The 18,800-nt window shown below is 40.0% G+C and overlaps 1 protein-coding gene across 3 annotated transcripts in view; it reads left to right on the forward strand.

Annotated features, from left to right (window-relative positions):
• afmid (arylformamidase) overlaps positions 1-18,800 on the forward strand; it is a 142,814-nt gene that overhangs the window by 24,222 nt on the left and 99,792 nt on the right. For all 3 annotated transcript variants that reach the window (XM_028791821.2, XM_028791818.2, XM_028791819.2), the window contains one exon: positions 12,418-12,522. In XM_028791821.2, the coding sequence (XP_028647654.1) occupies positions 12,418-12,522 (105 nt within the window). The remainder of the gene's footprint in view (positions 1-12,417; positions 12,523-18,800) is intronic.

Genomic DNA, 18,800 nt, shown 5'->3' on the forward strand with positions numbered 1-18,800 from the left:
TTCAGTGGAGAGCACATGAGTGCAATAGGGGACTCTTCTGTAGATTTCAATTTCTTGCTCTGGCAAGTGCCACTGATTTAGTGAAATAATCTCCAAGGAGATCTTCCAGAGCCAACTGTTTTGGGAAGTGGTTGTTCTAGCTCATTACCATATTGTTCTATTCCATCCACTTCATTTCTGGCTTCTCCCATTCCCTCTGTTTTTTGGATCTACAAATAGCAGAAGTTACATGGGAACCTTTTTTTAATATAAAAAATGACTAGATGCAGTTTAATTTTTAACATGTATAGGAAACCTCTGACAAGTGAGAAACAATTTGGTAAGGTTACAAGTCATGATATATCAAACATTTAATATGTGAGTTTTATCAGTTCCATTACGTATCAGTATTTGAACTGTTACTAGTCTGCTTTCTATTTAAGATGCTACTGTGAGTGGTACTACTCTAGCACTTTACCAAACATAATTTTTACTACTGAGCACAAACACAAACGCACAGAGTAAATAAATACTTGGCAGTACTGTAACTGCTTTGCTTCCTCATTCACCTTGTTGAACACAGCATCGCACTGGCTGGGTTACAGATGTGGCAGAGTTTTAAATCCTACATCCATTGCGATGCTCCCTACAAGAATATCATAGTCCCCACCATATTTGTCCATGCAGTCTTATCAGTGGCACTCTTTATGCTTGCCACAGTGGTTGCGTATTTCTCGTTTGGTGCCATACTCAGTTGTGTGCTACTCGGGCACAATGAGAGACACAATGGGGTATGTTTATCATGTTAGCACTGTTGTGACTGACTTAATGGGTTTAAGCAGTTGTATGATGTCGTCGGCGTCACTGATCTCAGTTCCATCCAGCGTATTGATTTCATGTGAATTACACTGTAAGTCTGTGCTTATGAGGGCTGCTACTATTACTGTTTGCTGCTCAAGATAGCAGTTGAGTATTTCCAGTGTACTATTCCATCGCATTATAATGTCAGCTATCAGTGTATGTGATGGAAGGCCCAGTAATTTCTGCTTAGCACCGAATACAGCTGTTGGGCTCCAGTGGGAAAAAACTACGACCCATTTCCCTGATAGCAAAAGTCCAGTGGACCACTAATATCCTTCAGCTATGGATGCCAGTGATCTGCTGGAATTTTGCACATCGGCTTTTGGGTGGTTGCCTGGTGGCCCGCTAGTGATGGCAGCTGGTGGCTGACAGTTAGTCCTTGAGTGGCAGGAGGGCATTTGTTGATAGAAATCTGCCCTTTGGCTACTATATGCCTTTTCATTTTATCTTAATACTAAATATTATTGCTGGCAGTTCATTAATTGACCACCACTCGTGGCGAAAAATTTAACTAGACTACAGCACACTTAGTAAAAGTGTAGATCTTTTTATTAGAGCAAAGAATGTGCAGCAACAATAATAATAATAAAAATAATTCTGAGAACAACATATTGTACAGTTTTGTACACATTTTTGTCTACAGTCTTCTCCTTTCAGATGTAACACTGCCCGTATAAAGAGAGCAAAAAGAAAGAGAAAATTAATAAGGGACAGTAAAAGAATAAGTACCAAATAAAGCAGCGTTTAGTGTACACACAATTAAAACTTACATTGCAAATGCTTTTCTGCATTCATTCTCTGTTGTTTTCAGCCCCCATCTCTGTCGGAGGCACCTTTCACAAACCAAGTCACCTTTCACTGCAGGTCCTCTTCAGCAGCTTTCTTTGTGGTGGGATTTCTCCTGGTTGCCCCTGCCGTTGCACAGATATTTGTTGTTAACTTCTATTATCTACCCCAGTGTATTAATGAGCACCTTTGAATTAATACTTATAATACATTGACTCTGGTATGATTGATGTTTGTTAGTGGCTGTAAAACCTATGAAAAAATAGACATACAGTGGAACCTTGGTTCACGACCATAATTTGTTCCAAATCTCTGGTCGTAAACCGATTAGGTTGTGAACCGAAGCAATTTCCCCCATAGGATTGTATGTAAATACAAGTAAACCGTTCCAGACCGTACGAACTGTATGTAAATATATTTTTTTAAAGATTTTTAAGCACAAATATAGTTAATTACACCATAGAATGCACAGTGTAATAGTAAACTAATGTAAAAACATTGAATAACACTGACACAAACACCCAGGCTCCCTCTCTCTCAGCAGCACGTGAGCTCTCTCTCTCTCTCTCAGCAGCACGCGAGCTCTCTCTCTCTCTCTCAGCAGCACGCGAGCTCTCTCTCTCTCTCTCAGCAGCACGCGAGCTCTCTCTCTCTCTCTCTCTCAGCTGCACGCGAGCCCTCTCTCTTGCTCAGTAGCACGCGAGCCCCCTCTCTCTCTCTGTAACATTGCAGGAGTTCTCGCTAAAGCCTTACAATCCGATCGCTGTATAAACACTCTTTTTAAATGAGTTTTAAGCACAGGGGGGAAAAAAAGGAACATTTGAACAAATCCGAACTTTATTTAAAAGCCAACCAAGAAAGTAACATTACAGGAGTTCATGCTAATAGCATTACAACCCGATCGCTGTAAACACTCTTTTTACATGAGTTTTAAGCACAGGGGGGAAAAAAAGGAACATTTGAAAAAAGAGAAAAGTAACATTGCAACACTTTCTTCTCACCACTCTTCACTTGCTTAGAAGCCATGGTTAACTGCAAAAGCACACGAAATACTGTAGAGCACAAAGAGTTCACAGGTAAAGCACGCATGTCTGACTGAGAACAATGAACAGGGAGAGGCTGAACACGTGCTTAAATACAGTAATCGGTGCTTACGAACTGGAAGGGAAATGAAATAGAGCACAAAGACTTCACAGCGAAAGCACGCACGTCTGACCGAGAACAATGCAACACGTGCAGAAATCATTGGCGCGCACAAACCGAAAGGGAAACTGGCTTGTTCGTATACCGAGTGTGTGATCGTGAACCAAGGCAAAAGTTTGCCGAATTTTTTGAGTTGTACTGTGGATGATGCTTTTCAGATGGAGATCTGTGGAAAAGATTTTCTCTTCCACATCTGTCCAGTTACACAACTGAGCAACAGCATTTACCATTAGGCAGGGAGTCATTCGTCTCACTGATTCTTTGACTTTCTTGTCTCCTTTAATAGACAGATAATTGCCCCTATTGGAAGACAACAGATATTAGCGTGCATGTCTTGGAACAGCTGTTCAAATACCGAAAGCTGTATTATACAATCTCTGACAAATGTATTATGAAACAACCAATTTCTCTCAAAGCTCCTGGTCCTGAAAGAGCATGGAATCCATATCCTTCAGAGACTCCCCTGTGTTGAGGGGGAGAGGAAAAGGAAGTTCCACATCAACATATACATTATTTGTAATTTGCAGGGTCTTTTCTATATTGTCCATGATGTTGGAGAGCTTGCTGGTTAGCATCACTGTTATGGTTGTTCTGAAGTAATCTGTAATGTAAAAAGGTATATATCACAAATTACAAAAGTACAAGTAGATTGCTACTGTATCTACAATGTGTTATGTGTACACAATGCTTTCTGTCAAATGGATTCTGATCAGGTAGGTTCTGCTGGGATTCGCCATAGTCCACAATACATAACTTCACAATTAATATGACAAACTTTGACTGACAATTATAGTAAGGTGAAAGAAAAGTTATGAAAATGCATACATCAGTGTATTTTCCATAGTGGTTACACCGTTATTTTATCTTTGTCTTAACAATGGCTACATCACTCACAAGCCACTTACTTGGTGTTCTCGGTAACACTAGTGATTCTGGCCCTGAATGAGAAATTACAAAAAGTAAAGTTAGCAGTGGTTTTCTGATGTGGTTTTTGTTATGCAATTATATAAATAAAATTTCAAAAATATTTTGTCAGAGCACATGAAACTGTTATAATATCCATGTGAGCTTACATAGGTCACTGTAGAATTACCTTCCTGGTGAACGGGCTTTCTTTCTGATGGAGTCCATAAATATGACTTAAACCCGAAAAACAAAATACTGTACAATACTGGGAGGGCAAATGTTTACAGTATATTCATTAAATACTGATGTGTAATTTCTTGGAAAAAAGACATAGTCGAGCAGTAGGTCCCACAGAACTGACTGATTTCCAAATCAAGAAAACGGTCCTTGAAAATAGTCACTGCACATACCTACATGTTGTAAAGAGGCTGTCATGTAAGTGGGACTGTACATTTGGTTGGGTCCTGTCAATAAAGTGTAATTTAAATATCTTGATCTAACATCCGTATGCATATAAATTTTCTTTTAATAAATGAACAGAATGCTTACAGAGCACACAGAGTCTACTGAGCAAAGACAAACTACCTTCAGTATGAGGAGTGTCATGCCTATGGCTCAACAGGTGGGAAACTGCTGAAAACAAGGTTACCAAAATGCATACATCATATTTCCATAGAAATTACACATTATTTTATCTTTTCATGTATGTCTTGAGAATAGATGCATCAATCACAATGGTAGAGCTATTTTTTCTGCCCCGATTGAGATAATAAAAATGACAATTTAGCAGGTTTTTTGATGTTGTCTTTGTTATGCACTATCCAGGTAAAAAAGAATAGAAATTAAAAATATCACATGTTCACCATTTAGTACTTAACAAGTGAAACTGACGAGACATCTTACTTTTATTAAATCTTGCAGGCTGTGGAGCTGCTGGGAGGGTGTCGTCATCTTCATCACTTGATGAAAGTGCAGCTTTGTACTTCTGGTTTGGTCTAAAATAGGATTTTCTGGTTAGGATAAAACAATATATCACAGAAGACCAGTTGATATGAAATTTTTATAAAATTTTATATCCGATTCCCCATTCCTTGTGCTAAATGGATTTGTGTCCAAGGTGTATCTGTCAACGTAATGATTTGTATCAAAATGTATCAGTTAGTAAAAGAGTGAATTAAGATGAATAAAATAATAATAAAAATATCTAGCAAGATAATTGTCAGAGAAAAGTTATAATATGTATATAAATGGAGTAATTAATATTTAATATTGCACAGTGAATAAATATTATTAAAGACAATTAGGTAATTGTCATGTCAGAAAAGGACACATTCAGTATCATTTAAAAGCAACCAAAAATGCCTTTTTCTTGAAGGAAACAATTAGAATCTGCCACATTGAACATGAAAATGCAACAGACTTCACATATACAGTATAATAGTGGCTGAATGATCTTTTTTTATTTTAATGATAAAAACAGTTTAGTCATCCCTTATGAAGATTTCCAATTGATTATTTAGTTAAATATCTGCGGATTGATTCTCATTTGTGCCAATGAGGATTGATTCTCGTTTGTGCGAATGAAACACTACTTTTCTCGTGGAGTATTCTGGAGTATAGAGAAATCCATTATGTGGAGTACCTAACAAAATATTTAAAAAATTAGCCACTTCAAATAGTGCTGTCCTAAGTGTGTGTGATTTATTCTTTACTGTAGCAATTTCTCTCTGATATGTAGACAAATGCCACTAGCTGTCAATCAGTTACTACAGTTGATTCATATTACTTTGGTTGCCTTAGTTATCTGGTTATGCAGATGGTGCTAACAAAAAATTGATGGAGTAATGTTAGAAAATATTTTTTTCAATTATAAATTATCAGACCAAATGGGATTTGTAAATCCAAACTTGAGAGCATATTCCTTCATCTAACCAGTACGCCATTGCTACTCAAGAATTGGTAATTTGTTTATAGATGATGATTTTTTTGACCACGATCAAATCTTTCAAGTATGATGCTATTGTTATCTCAGACCATACCCCTCTGATCATGGAGCCCCACATTCTCATCTAGCAGCCAGCGTCTTAACCCCCTGTTATTAGATGACGAGAGCTCTCTCTACAGAATTTTCATCCAAGCAAATTGATTATTTTTTAGACAAATACATCCTCAGAGGTCTCTGCAGGAATACTCTGGGAAACTCTGAAGGCATTTCTAAGAGGACAGATTATTTTATATCTTTCACATAAAGAGAGAGAGAGAGAGTCGCAGTCAGGGCAGCTGATGGAACAGTCTTTACGGGCGACACTGCAATTGTGACCTGCTGGGCTTGCTACTTTGAGCAGTTGTTCAAAGCTGATCCTCCAGCTAGGACGTTGGATATCTCTGGGTCCACGGTTCTTGAGGCTGATCGTCCAATTAGCTGTGATTCGCCCAATCTCACTGAGATTGCACAGGTGGTGAACCAGCTGAGGGGGGGAAAGGCTGCAGGGATCTGTGGTATCCGGGGTGAACTTCTCCAGGCTGGTGGTAAGGCTGTCCTCTTGGCATTGCAAGCAATCTTTGCTTTCATTTGGGATACTGGCATCATCCCAACTGACTGGAAAATGGGACTTGTCATCCCTATCTGGAAAGGGAACGGTGATCGCCTGCATTGCAGCAACTACAGGGGGATAACACTGCTCTTGGTGCCGGGTAAGGTCCCTGCTAGGGTCGTCTTCAATAGGATCCGTGATCACTTGTCTCACCTACTGGCGACCGGAACAGTCTGGTTTTACGCCTAAGAAGTCTACCATCAACCGCATCCTGGCATGGAGTGCAAATGCAACTATCGGCAGAGTTTCTTTGCAGCCTTTGTCAATTTTCGCAAAGCGTTCGACAAAGATGATCGAGCTGCCCTGTGGGACATCCTGAGGATTCATGGGATCCCCTCGAGGTTGCTGGATATCATGGCCGGCCTGTACACTGGTACTGTGAGAGCTGTGCAGAGTGGAGGCGGGACTTCTGCGTTTTTCCCAGTTGATTCTGGGGTTCGTCAGGGGTGTGTTCTTGCTCCTACTCTGTTCAATGCTTGTATGGACTGGGTATTGGGCAAGGTCTTGGGGTCCAGCAGCTATGGGGCATCTGTTGGTGAAGAAAGGTTCACGGATCTTGACTTTGCTGACGATGCTGTGATCTTGCGGAGTCAATGGAGGCTCTGATCGGGGCGCTCGAGAGACTGAGCGAGGAGTCTGAGTGTCTGGGATTGTGAGTGTCCTGGATAAAAACCAAGATCCAGGCCTTTAATGACCTCTTGAGCACATCCATCAGCAGTGTGTCTGTTTGTGGAGAGAGTGTTGACCTTGTTGAGAGGTTTACTTACCTGGGCAGTGACATTCATGTCTGTGGTGACTCTTCCTATGAAGTCAGTAGACGGATTGAGTGAGCATGGGGGGGTTATGAGGTCGCTGGAAAGGGGTGTGTCGCGCTCCCGATATCTATGCAAAAGGACGAAGGTCCAAGTCTTTAGAGTCCTGGTGCTTCTCGTCTTGCTATATGGTTGCAAGACATGGACGCTATCCAGTGACCTGAGGCAAAGACTGGACTCCTTTGGTACTGTGTCTCTCCGGAAAATCCTTGGGTACCGTTGGTTTGACTTTGTGCCGAATGAGCGGTTGCTCATGGAGTCCCGAATGAGGCACATTACCTGCATTGTGAGGGAGCATCAGTTACGGCACTACAGCCATGTGGCGTGTTTCCCTGAGAGTGATCCAGCTTATAAGATCCTCATTGCTGGGGACCCGAGTGGCTGGTCCAGACCAAGGAGTCGCCCACATAACACCTGGCTGTGGCAGATAGAGGGTCATTTCTGGAGGGTGGGACTGGACTGTATGTCTACCTTGGGGGTTGCAAACCGAGATCCCGAGTTGTTTTGTTGTGTAGTGGGTGCGGCAACACACTGTACCAGTGCATGCTCCCCAACTTGACTTGACTTTCACACAAAAATAAATTGGAAACCAAGAAGGCATCCCAAGTTAATCAGTGAAATTACCAGACTAGATCCAGAAACACACCATGTCTAAAAATGAGACACTCTATAGGAAAAGACAGGCTTTGCAATCAGAAATCCACCTCTTGACAACAAAAGAATTTGAGTATAAGTATACATTTTGTGTTCCAAAGCCTCCCCATATACAGGGTGAGCCAAAAAGAAGTACCACATTTCAAACATTTATTCTATAAAAATGCTACAAGATAAATGAAATTTCATTACGACACAAGAAAGGCTATACAAAATAGATTTTTTTCACTGTGTTTTAAAAACGTTGTCTTCATTGTGTTGGCCATCATTAGCGATACAAGATGATTTCTGAATGCTCACGTGACTCGTTCGGCCATTTCAAGGGGAATAGCAGCGTTTTTGTGGTGAATAGTGTCCTTGAGGGCTTCAAGGTTTTGAGGTCAGTGTGAGTATACCTTCAGCTTGAGATAGCTCCACAAGAAGAAAGAGCAAAATCAGGGGAACGCGAAAGCCATCCGACATCGCTGTGCAGGAAGATCAGCTTCCTTGGAAACATCTCCTGCAAAACTTGCATGGATCTCCACGCCATATGAGCTGTTGCTCCATCCTGTTGAAACCAGGCATATACCACATCCATTTCTTCCAGCTGGGGCCACATAAAGTTCTCTAGTATTTCAATGTAACGTTCTGAAGTGATGGTAACCGTTGCTCCCCCCTCCTCAAAAAAGTAAGGGACTACAATGCCAAATTCTGCCAGAGCACACCAAACCAGAGCACACCAAACTGTAACACGGTCTCTGTGCAGGGTTCTCTGATGAAGTTCACAAGGGTTGGTTTCAGTTCAATAGCTAAAGTTTTGCTTATTTATGCAACCATTCAATGGAAATGTGCCTCGTTGCTACATATGACAATGGCATCTTAATGAAATGTTTGCGCACAGCTCTCAACAGCTTTCCCAGTCTTTCTCAGTGAGTTCCTGCACTACCATCATTTTGTATGGATGGAAATTAAGATTCTCATGCAAAATCCTCCTCAAAGACTTGTTGGAAATGTCTAATGCAGAAGCATGTTTGCATAGTGATCGTCTAGGAGACTGCAGAATTGATGCCCTTACATCTTGGATGTTTTCAGGCATTTGTACAGTCCGAGGACGGACTGGAGATTTTTTTCTTCAATGTTGTACCCATCTGTCTAAATTTAGCCACCCACTTGTTTTCTGATTTGGGACATCATCATTAGGGGAATTGCTGAATGTGGAAGGCACATTGCGTAGAGATGATGGATTTGTTGTTTTTGAAGAACGCTTAGACAGCAAAAGCACGGTGCACACCGAACCAAGGCATGTTGCCGACTGAAAACTACAAGGGATTTCCTATCAAAGGTCCTCCACCCTAACCCTATGGCAATTTATCCTTTAACGTATAATGTTGTTTCTTAGTATAGATATGGACAACAGCGCAACATACATTTTATTAAACTGATTTAGTAAAAATGTTGCATAAACAACATTCCACTGTGATAGTGTACCTTCCATTCCTAGCACACAGTTATATTTTCATCAGTTATACGAATTACATCTTAAAGGATGTGTTTGATATTTTTCAAAGTTATTTCTTCACAATCATGGTATATATATTAATTTGCCACAGGAAACTGGATTTTAAAGTGAAACCTATTTTATGGGCAGCACGGTGGCGCAGTGGTAGCGCTGCTTCCTCGCAGTTAGGAGACCTGGGTTTGCTTCCCGGGTCCTCCCTGCATGGAGTTTGCATGTTCTCCCCGTGTCTGCGTGGGTTTCCCCCCACAGTCCAAGGACATGTAGGTTAGGTGCATTGGCGATCCTAAATTGTCCCTAGTGTGTGCTTGGTGTGTGGGTGGGCATGTGTGTGTGCCCTGCGGTGGGCTGGTGCCCTGCCCTGGGTTTGCACCTGCCTTGCGCCCTGTATTGCCTGGGATTGGCTCCAGCAGACCCCCGTGACCCTGTGTTAGGATATAGCAGGTTGGACAATGACTGCCTGACTGACGTATTTTAAAAAAACAACTGTCCTGCTGTTGTGTTTTATAATGGAGCCAGTTGGTACCTGGGTCCTAATGTGAAAAGAAAAGCCTTGAAACTTACCAAATACGTCAAATTTTCAAGCTGAAAATATTAATAAGTATTTATCCACATCTTGAAATTGCTCACATATTGCAAAACAGTATATCATGTTGTTTTATTAAGGTAAAAAATGTTATTAGAGCCAGACGTTTTAGGAGGCCAGCTATGTGCTTCACTTCGCTGCTCATTTTTCACTGAATCACTGACAATAACTGGTGAGGAAGACAGGCTCTATTGTAGGCATGGAGCTGGACAGTTTGACATCTGTGGCGGAGCAACGGGCGCTCAGCAGGCTCCTATCAGTTATGGAGAATCCACTGCAACCACTAAACAGTATCATCTCCAGACAGAGGAGCAGCTTCAGCGACAGACTATTGTCACTGTCCTGCTCCACTGACAGACTGAGAAGATCATTCCTCCCCCAAACTATGCGACTCTTCAATTCCACCCAGAGGGGTAAACGTTAACATTATACAAAGATATTGTCTGTTTTTACATGCATTTTTATTACTCTTTAATTTAATATTTTTTTTGTATCAGTATGCTGCTGCTGGAGTATGTGAATTTCCCCTTGGGATTAATAAAGTATCTCTCTCTCTCATGTTAGTCATGTTAACTAATATTGATAACATAGATGGCAATTCACATCTGGCTATGTAAGCAACTAGGCAATTATAACTAAAAAAAGTCACACTTGCAATTGCTCACATTCTTTTACTTTATAGAAGAGTATTTTATTATTTCACAAAGATACTGCGTACTCCCACAGGAATGATAATGCTTTTGTTTGCTTTGATGGTCTCACGAGGGAAATATGAGCATACTCATAGCATGCAGTTAAGTTACAAGAACTGAACATACATTATAGGCATACATTAGTTTTAATCAGGTTGAAGTTTAGTATTAGGAAGAGTTGTAGCATGGAGTAGTCATTCCTGCTTCACAGCTCCATGGATTTTGCATGTTCCCCCTGTGCATTTTCAAGTTGATTAGTGTATGAGTTTACTCACTCAAAGACCCTGTTCTGTGTTCCTTTATTATCATATCCTCATGCATTAAAAAAATTGATGAATGGTTTGTGGTGCTTCAGTCTCTTTCATCATTGTTAGGCTTTATTGCACGCTCTGCCCTTTTCATTTTCAGTTTCATTTTATTTATTTTATTTTTTTATTGTGTGTACGCACCATGTTTCCTTCAGAAATTTCAGGCTTTTGTTGAAAATTCAGTAAGATTCAGATGTATTATTTGTACAAGGTACATTGAATCCCGTCATATGTGCTTTTTACTGTTCTGCCACTTGGCATGAATCTCGCTTTTTAGAATATGTAAAATGGTAACATAGAATATAATAGGCAAGAAGTACGCATCATTTACAAAAAATAATCACGTGATCTGAGCAGGCCTCTATCTATTGTTACAAGACATGGCATAACATAACTGCCAAAGAAACAGAATTGCAGATGCAAAAGTAGGATAATAAGCAGAATATAAATTGACAAAGGGGGGTTGGTTGGGGATGGCAGACAAGTGAGCAAGAAACATATCCTTGCCTCTAGAAAATAGTACCAAGAATCTATAATAACATTTATTATTTCTAGTTTACTTTTGGGGCAGCACGGTGGCGCAGTGGTAGTGCTGCTGCCTCGCAGTTAGGAGACCTGGGTTCGCTTCCCGAGTCCTCCCTGCGTGGAGTTTGCATGTTCTCCCCATGTCTGCGTGGGTTTCGTCCGGGTACTCCAGTTTCCTCCCACAGTCCAAAGACATGCAGGTTAGGTGGATTGGCGATTCTAAAATTGGCCCTAGTGTGTGCTTGGTGTGTGGGTGTGTGTGTCCTGCGGTGGGTTGGCGACCTGCCCGGGATTGGTTCCCTGCCTTGCGCCCTGTGTTGGCTGGGATTGGCTCCAGCAGACCCCTGTGACCCTGTGTTCGGAATCAGCGGGTTGGAAAATGGATGGATGGATGGATAGTTTACTTTTGATGTCACAAGCGTGCCAAAGAAACACAGAAAGCATATTTTGTTAAAGCAAAACTTTGCTACTTCAAAGTGGATGTACACGCTTGAAGGCTTTTTTTTTTAGTTTGAGCCCCAGGTGTCCATTAGCTCCATTATAAAACACAAGAGTTGGGTATTTTTTTTTTTTTTTATTCATAAAATATGCCTCGCTTTAGAAGGTAAATTAATGTGGCAAATTAATATACTTCATATTAACTCATTCTGATTTATACTGTGTATATTGTGGTGAATTTCCAAGACAATAAAAAAACTACCAATGCTATTTGCTTTTATGGGACTGCTACCTTTGCTACTTTTAATTCTGAAAGTAAGTAAATTACGTAAGGCAATAGTTTTATTGAAGCTTAACTTTTAATGTAAGTTAAAAGTCAAGAAAGCAAGAATGAAATTATTTGTGCAAATACATTAATTTCATAACATGCTGAGGAGTCACTATTGCTATTGTATCTGCCAAGTGATAACCATTTTAAGAATTTACTTACCTTCGTTTACTTTAGTTATTCTCAAATGAAATCTAGTTTAATGTGAAACTCTGAGTGTAGTTTTATTTATTTTTTTTCAAATTCATAGGTACAGAGATTGCCCGCAGCATGTTTCAGACGTTATTAAATGTTCCTTATGGGGAAATGGAAGGAGAAAAGTTGGACATTTATCTGCCATCTAACCCATCCAAAGGTATGAAATTATAGCAGATAAGCAGTGTCAGCAGAATTTAATACATGTTTGGGACTGGGGTTAGTATAAAATTGTAGAAATTGATTTGTGTGTCCGTGTTTGATCTGTTTCAGAAGGTTTATATTGAGGGAGAAGACTTTATTTTTTTGTTTAACATAATATTCTTAGGGTGGCATGGTGGTGCAGTGGTAGCGCTGCTGCCTCGCAGTTAGGAGACCCGGGTTCGCTTCCCGGGTCCTCCCTGCGTAGAGTTTGCATGTTCTCCCCGTGTCTGCATGGGTTTTCCTCTGGGCGCTCCGGTTTCCTCCCACAGTCCAAAGACATGCAGGTTAGGTGGATTGGCGATTCTAAATTGGCCCTAGTGTGTGCTTGGTGTATGGGTGTGTTTGTGTGTGTCCTGCGGTGGGTTGGCACCCTGCCCGGGATTGGTTCCTGCCTTGTGCCCCGTGTTGGCTGGGATTGGCTCCAGCAGACCCCCGTGACCCTGTGTTCGGATTCAGCGGGTTGGAAAATGGATGGATGGATAATATTCTTACTTTTAAACAATATTTTATTTTGGATTAAATGAAAACATGTTATACTTGTATTTATCTCTGCATATAAAAAGTGCATTTCAACAAGTAATTGTATTATCTGTTCAGCGGTGATGCTGCATAGAAGAAGGCGGGGGCTGACCCAGAAATCGTCCCTCTTACAGTGTTCTGAATCAGGTTCAGCCGATATGACTGATGGGGCTCTCCATTTACCTTATGCCACAAAGTGCACAGACCATTGCCAAGAAATGCAAATAACTTTTTCATAAGTCACACAATTAACGGAAATACCTTGGATGCTTACAGGCATAGTTAAATGATGTTACAGTTTAACAACTGTTAATGGAGTTTGGTGCCTTTCAGCAACACAAAAACAGCAGTGCCTTAACAGGCAAAAGACACCCAGATTCTGCATACATTACTCAAAGGACCTGAATATTTGCACTTTCAATTAGTATTTGACCTACAGCCATGAGCATTAGCCACTGATAAGTCTAAGGTCACTTTTATAATTTCATTACAAGTGTGCAAACCTCTGGAAGGTGGCATGGTGGCGCAGTGATAGCACTGCTGCCTCGCAGTAAAGAGACCTGGGTTCACTTCCCGGGTCCTCCTTGCGTGAAGTATGCATGTTCTCCCCGTGTCTGCGTGGGTTTCCTCCGGGTACTCCGGTTTCCTCCCACAATCCAAAGACATGCAGGTTAGGTGCATTGGCGATTCTAAATTGTCCCTAGTGTGTGCTTCGTGTGTGTGTGCGTGTGTGTGCGCGCCCCCTACGGTGGGCTGACACCCTGCTCGGGGTTTGTTTCCTGCCTGGCGCCCTGTGTTGGCTGGGATTGGCTCCAGCAGACCCCCGTGACCCTGTAGTTAGGATATAGTGGGTTGGATAATGGATGAATGAATGGAAACCTCTGGAATGGGCTTCAGCTTGGTATGACTCAATCCACCTATGTAGCCATAGACAGAGGTGCTGTTTCTGCCACAGAAAGAAAACATATGACAACTAACTATCTACTTAATTTTAAAATAAGTTTAGAAGTCCATTATCAAGTATATTGTATAATTTAAATCGCTAGGTGCAGTTTGAGATTAGTTAGATTTTTGTTTTTCGTAATGGATTGCCAAGGATTTGGCAGATCACAATGTGGTAAAATTTTTGGAAGAAGTAATTAGTCGAGTATTAAAAGTGGAAGTAATCATTTCTAAAAGAAAGAGAATAAAGATAGCTAGACCAATACCTATAAAAGTAAATTCAACAAAAAAAAGGGTAGTGAGTGGCCATAGTAAACCACATACTTAAAACTGTTTTTCCATGCTGCAAAAAAAAAAAATCAGAAGGGGCCTTGTATACACGTAAAACCGTACTTAGATTTCCTACTAATATTTTAAGATTGAAAGGTAGAAATGATACACACACAAAAATATAGGTTTTTATAAAACTGTATATATACCACGTGCAATGTCAAGTTCCTTTATAAATCTTATAAATTAAACTTAAGACTATACGCTTTAATTCTGGCTTGTGCTTCTGGCCATTGCCTGTCAGTAACTCTGAATAACAGAAAAAATGCCTCTTTGAATATTCACGATCTAATCACTGTAATGGGGATTCATTTTTGAAAGATTTTTTTCAGTTTATTGAAGAAGATTCATAAAATGTGAGTGTTTTATTTAAATAAGAGGTAGCTTTTAAGTAAGAATACTCTGATCAGGTTTTATAAGGCCAATACCGATCACAGATCTCATGTTACTGAATTAGCCTTTTCCGACACTGATTTATTTTTTCCTTTATCACTTTACAAAACTTTTTACACTAAGCTCCTGCATAACCAGACACATAGAAGCCTTATGTTCTATATTAAATTGTTAACTTTGGTATTATTATAATTAAACTGTAGACCACAGATGCTAACTGTTCATTTTTTATTAACAAAATGAAATTCTATAGGTTTGTTGTTCAGTGACCACAAAAAAACTAAAATAAATAAAAATTCCTTAAAATACACACTTTCACTTATAAAATCTGTACAAAAATATTATTCCATAATACATATGGCATAAAAGAAAATGTTTCTCATAATTACAAACTGTCGTATTGTTTAATTTTTTTCTGTTCTGTACTTATCTGAAATAAAGTTCCCGAACCGTGAAGTATTGAGCTCGAAAAAGCGCATCGGTGTTGGCATGGAGAGAACCACATCAATGTACGACTGTGACTTTGAACTGATAAGGTTACCTATGCATTTGACTGTTTGTGAAGTACAGTCCACTGTAGGGATCACCAGGGCTTCTCTTTCGACAGTTGCATACCTGGTCTCCTCGTCCAGTAGTTTCCTGCTCTGGAACATGACTGGGTGTTCAACACTGTCAATGTTTTGGCTTAACACAGCATCTAGACATGTGTCCACAGTGTCATCCTGTAAGATAAAAGCTAGTGAATAGTCAGGAGCCATCAATACAGGTGCTGACATAAAGACCTGTTTTAAGCCAGTGAGTGCAATGCCTGGTTTAGCATTCCATACAACTGTGTTTGGGGCCCACTTTTTCGTGAGGTCTGACGAGGACGCAGCCCTCTCAAAGATTGTAACAAATACATAAATTTGTCCTGTAGCAGCAGTTTTTCTTATGGACACCACCATTTTGGGGTCTGTTTTTGTTAATGGTTGCTATGCCATTAGTAGGCAAAATCATTACGATGACAGTGAAATGGTAAGCATCTTACACTCCTTAGTTGTCCAATATTGGATTCACCTGAATCCAGTCATTCTTTATAGTTAGCTTTGACATTGTTTTTTTCTGCCTTTTAACTACAATTATGGTCTATCGATATGGCACTGGTTATATTGTTTGTTTTGATTTACAGACTTCCCTGCACTGTTTCCTGACATTTTCTGATTCTGGCTCCACTTCCTAAGCTTCCTAATTATCAAGCCTTTAGTGTGTATTTAGTGAAGAAGACAACTGAGGACCAGTAATTTTTTTCTCTTCCCCTCAAACTACTGACTCTGAGCTTTCTTTATCCAGTTGCCAGGGGGATTTCCCCTTTTTTCTATCCTGCTTAAATCAGGTTTCAGTGTTGCCAGTGGAATTACAAAGGTTTCTCTAATAACCAATTAGCATGTAAACATGAATAAATATGGATAATTTAAGAGGGTTTAATATCCGGGCACTAAATGACTTGCCACTGAAAATGAGGCTTTGCAGCCATATGTGAATATTAAATTAAATATTTAAATCAATTTAATAGTATCTTGATAAAAAAGTATCAGTATGCACGAAGAACACAGTAAATAATGAGTGCTATAGAACATATGAGAACAAGAGTCTGTTTTGAAAACTGTGAGAGAGCAAGGTACTGAGCCTAGATCATGGCCTAGGCTTTCTCTTATTGGCATATATATAATCTAAGCTGTAGAAGACCTACAGCCAAGGCTCTTCTGAAGGCACATTTTGTAAATACTTGTGCAAACACACAGCTATATGTACAGTCATATAGGGAACCCCTCTCAGCCTGCATAATAATTTACTCTAATTTCAACAAAAAAGATAACTGGTATGTCTTTCATTTCCTGGAAACATCTGAGTACTGGGGTGTTTTCCAAACAAAGATTTTTAGTGAAGCAGTATTTAGTTGTATGAAATTCAATCAAATGTGAAAAACAGGCTGTGCAAAATTTGGGTACCCTTGTAATTTTGCTGATTTGAATGCATGTAACTGCTCAATACTGATTACTTGTTAAGCCTTGAACTTCATAGACAGGTGTGTCCAGTCATGAGAAAAGGTATTTAACACTAGAATTACCAGAGCCTACGAAAAAACTCGTAGATCTGTCCCACCTTAAATCGCTTCTTAAATCTGTTCGCACCTCTCCGCCATTGTCTTTTGTCATCTAAATGTGCAGATAAAGACAAGCTGCAAACAGCCGACTATTCCATCCCCCCCACCGACTTAGAACGTGCACAAACTTCTCCCAGCTCATGCCTTGATTGATTATCTGGGAGTGAAGTGGAGTTTTAGAGTGGAAATAATAGATTGTTGTTTGGAACACACACATTTCATGTGTGTTCCGTTTCTACAGTAATCTGTGTAAACACATTTTTAAAACAGAAACGTTTTTCATATTCTAGTAGTAAATGACAAAATGTAGGCATAAACTATATAATGTATTAAGCCTGAAGTCCAAATATCAAAGAAACACTTTCACAAAAGGTACAAATATACAGTAACAGAACAAGTGTGCTTTTATTCAAATATATAACTGCAGAAAAAAAAAAGCCGCCTTAGTGTGCGACATTGACACTCATTTACTATGACGGCCCCGTGGCGCAACAGTATCTGTTGCTGACTGGGATTCAAAAGTTCATGAGTTCGATCCTGCACGACTCCCTTTTGTGAAGTGAACTGCTCTTATTTTTACTATTTTAGAATAAAAAGATACATTTGATTTCAGTCTGTAACAGCCGGTGTAGTCTATGATATTTGTAAAGGTTATCTTTGTTTTTGTTTTTTTTATTCACTTTCCGTTCTCACAGTCGCGTTCAGGATCCTTCCCTACCCCATCTGACACTGCTGTTTTCACATAAAGACGCACTATAGCTCTGCAGTGTATCGCAATACATACGACCGCGTGTTTTTTTTCCCCCAATCTTGCCAGTCCCCACATGTTGCTGTATGTTGTTTCTTTTGTACTCCAGGACATGCAGAGGAAACATAGTAAAGAGCAGTAGCTTCAGCGCTATATGCAATCATCAGACACTCCCCATCTGACACTCCTGTTTTCACATAAAGAGGCGCTATAGCTCACCCAAGGAGCGCCCTTCCTACATTTACGACATGCGTACTTGTTGCAGTGTACACACCTCTCTGTGCTATGGTTCCTATTACACTGAACAAGCACCTGTAATTTGCAGCTCTATTCATTATCTCAAAACAAATATATGTGACGTTTTGAAGAAATCATTTTATGACGCGAATAGTACCAATCAGAAAACATCGTCAAAGTAATGCAATATTATTTGAAAACGAACAGTGTCAGATTGGGTGTGATTTATACTGGTGCTGTTACTTAGAGTCAGATCAGAACCTGAATAAGCTCGTGTTCTGACTCTAAGTAAAAAAGCATGATTTAATCAACAGAAATAACTGCGATCGACATTTTAAACTTAACGATTTACAGTGCATACCAATTTATAAATTTTATGTCCGTTTGAAGCTACAAAGAAAAAAAAACACTACCTCCCCAGCAGGGAATCGAACTCTGGTCTCTACGGCGCGGCAGGGCTGCCGTGCTCTGAGTCAGCAAATCTCAGCGTTACGCCATGTAAGGTGTTGTGACATCCTTGAACCTTTTGTAAAAGTGTTTATTTAATGTTTGGCCGTCAGGCTTCACACATTCTATAGTTTATGCCTACATTTTGTAACATTTATTACTAAAATATGAAAAAGTTTCTGTTTTAACAATATGTTTACACAGATTACTGTAGAAACGGAACACACGTGAAATGCGTGTGTTCCAAATAATGATCTATTATTTCCACTCTAAAACTCCAGTTCAGTCACTCCCAGATAATCAAACAAGGCATGAGCTGGGAAAACTTAGTGAACGTTTTTGCGATGGTGGGGGATGGAATAGCCGGCTTTTTGCTGCTTGTCTTAATCGGCAGATTTAGAAGACAAAAGAGAGGTGAGAACGGTTTTAAGGTGGGCCGGATCTACTCTGGTAATTCTAGTGTTAAAGTGGTCGA

Source organism: Erpetoichthys calabaricus, chromosome 14 (assembly GCF_900747795.2).
Source record: "Erpetoichthys calabaricus chromosome 14, fErpCal1.3, whole genome shotgun sequence".
Lineage (NCBI taxonomy): Eukaryota > Metazoa > Chordata > Cladistia > Polypteriformes > Polypteridae > Erpetoichthys > Erpetoichthys calabaricus.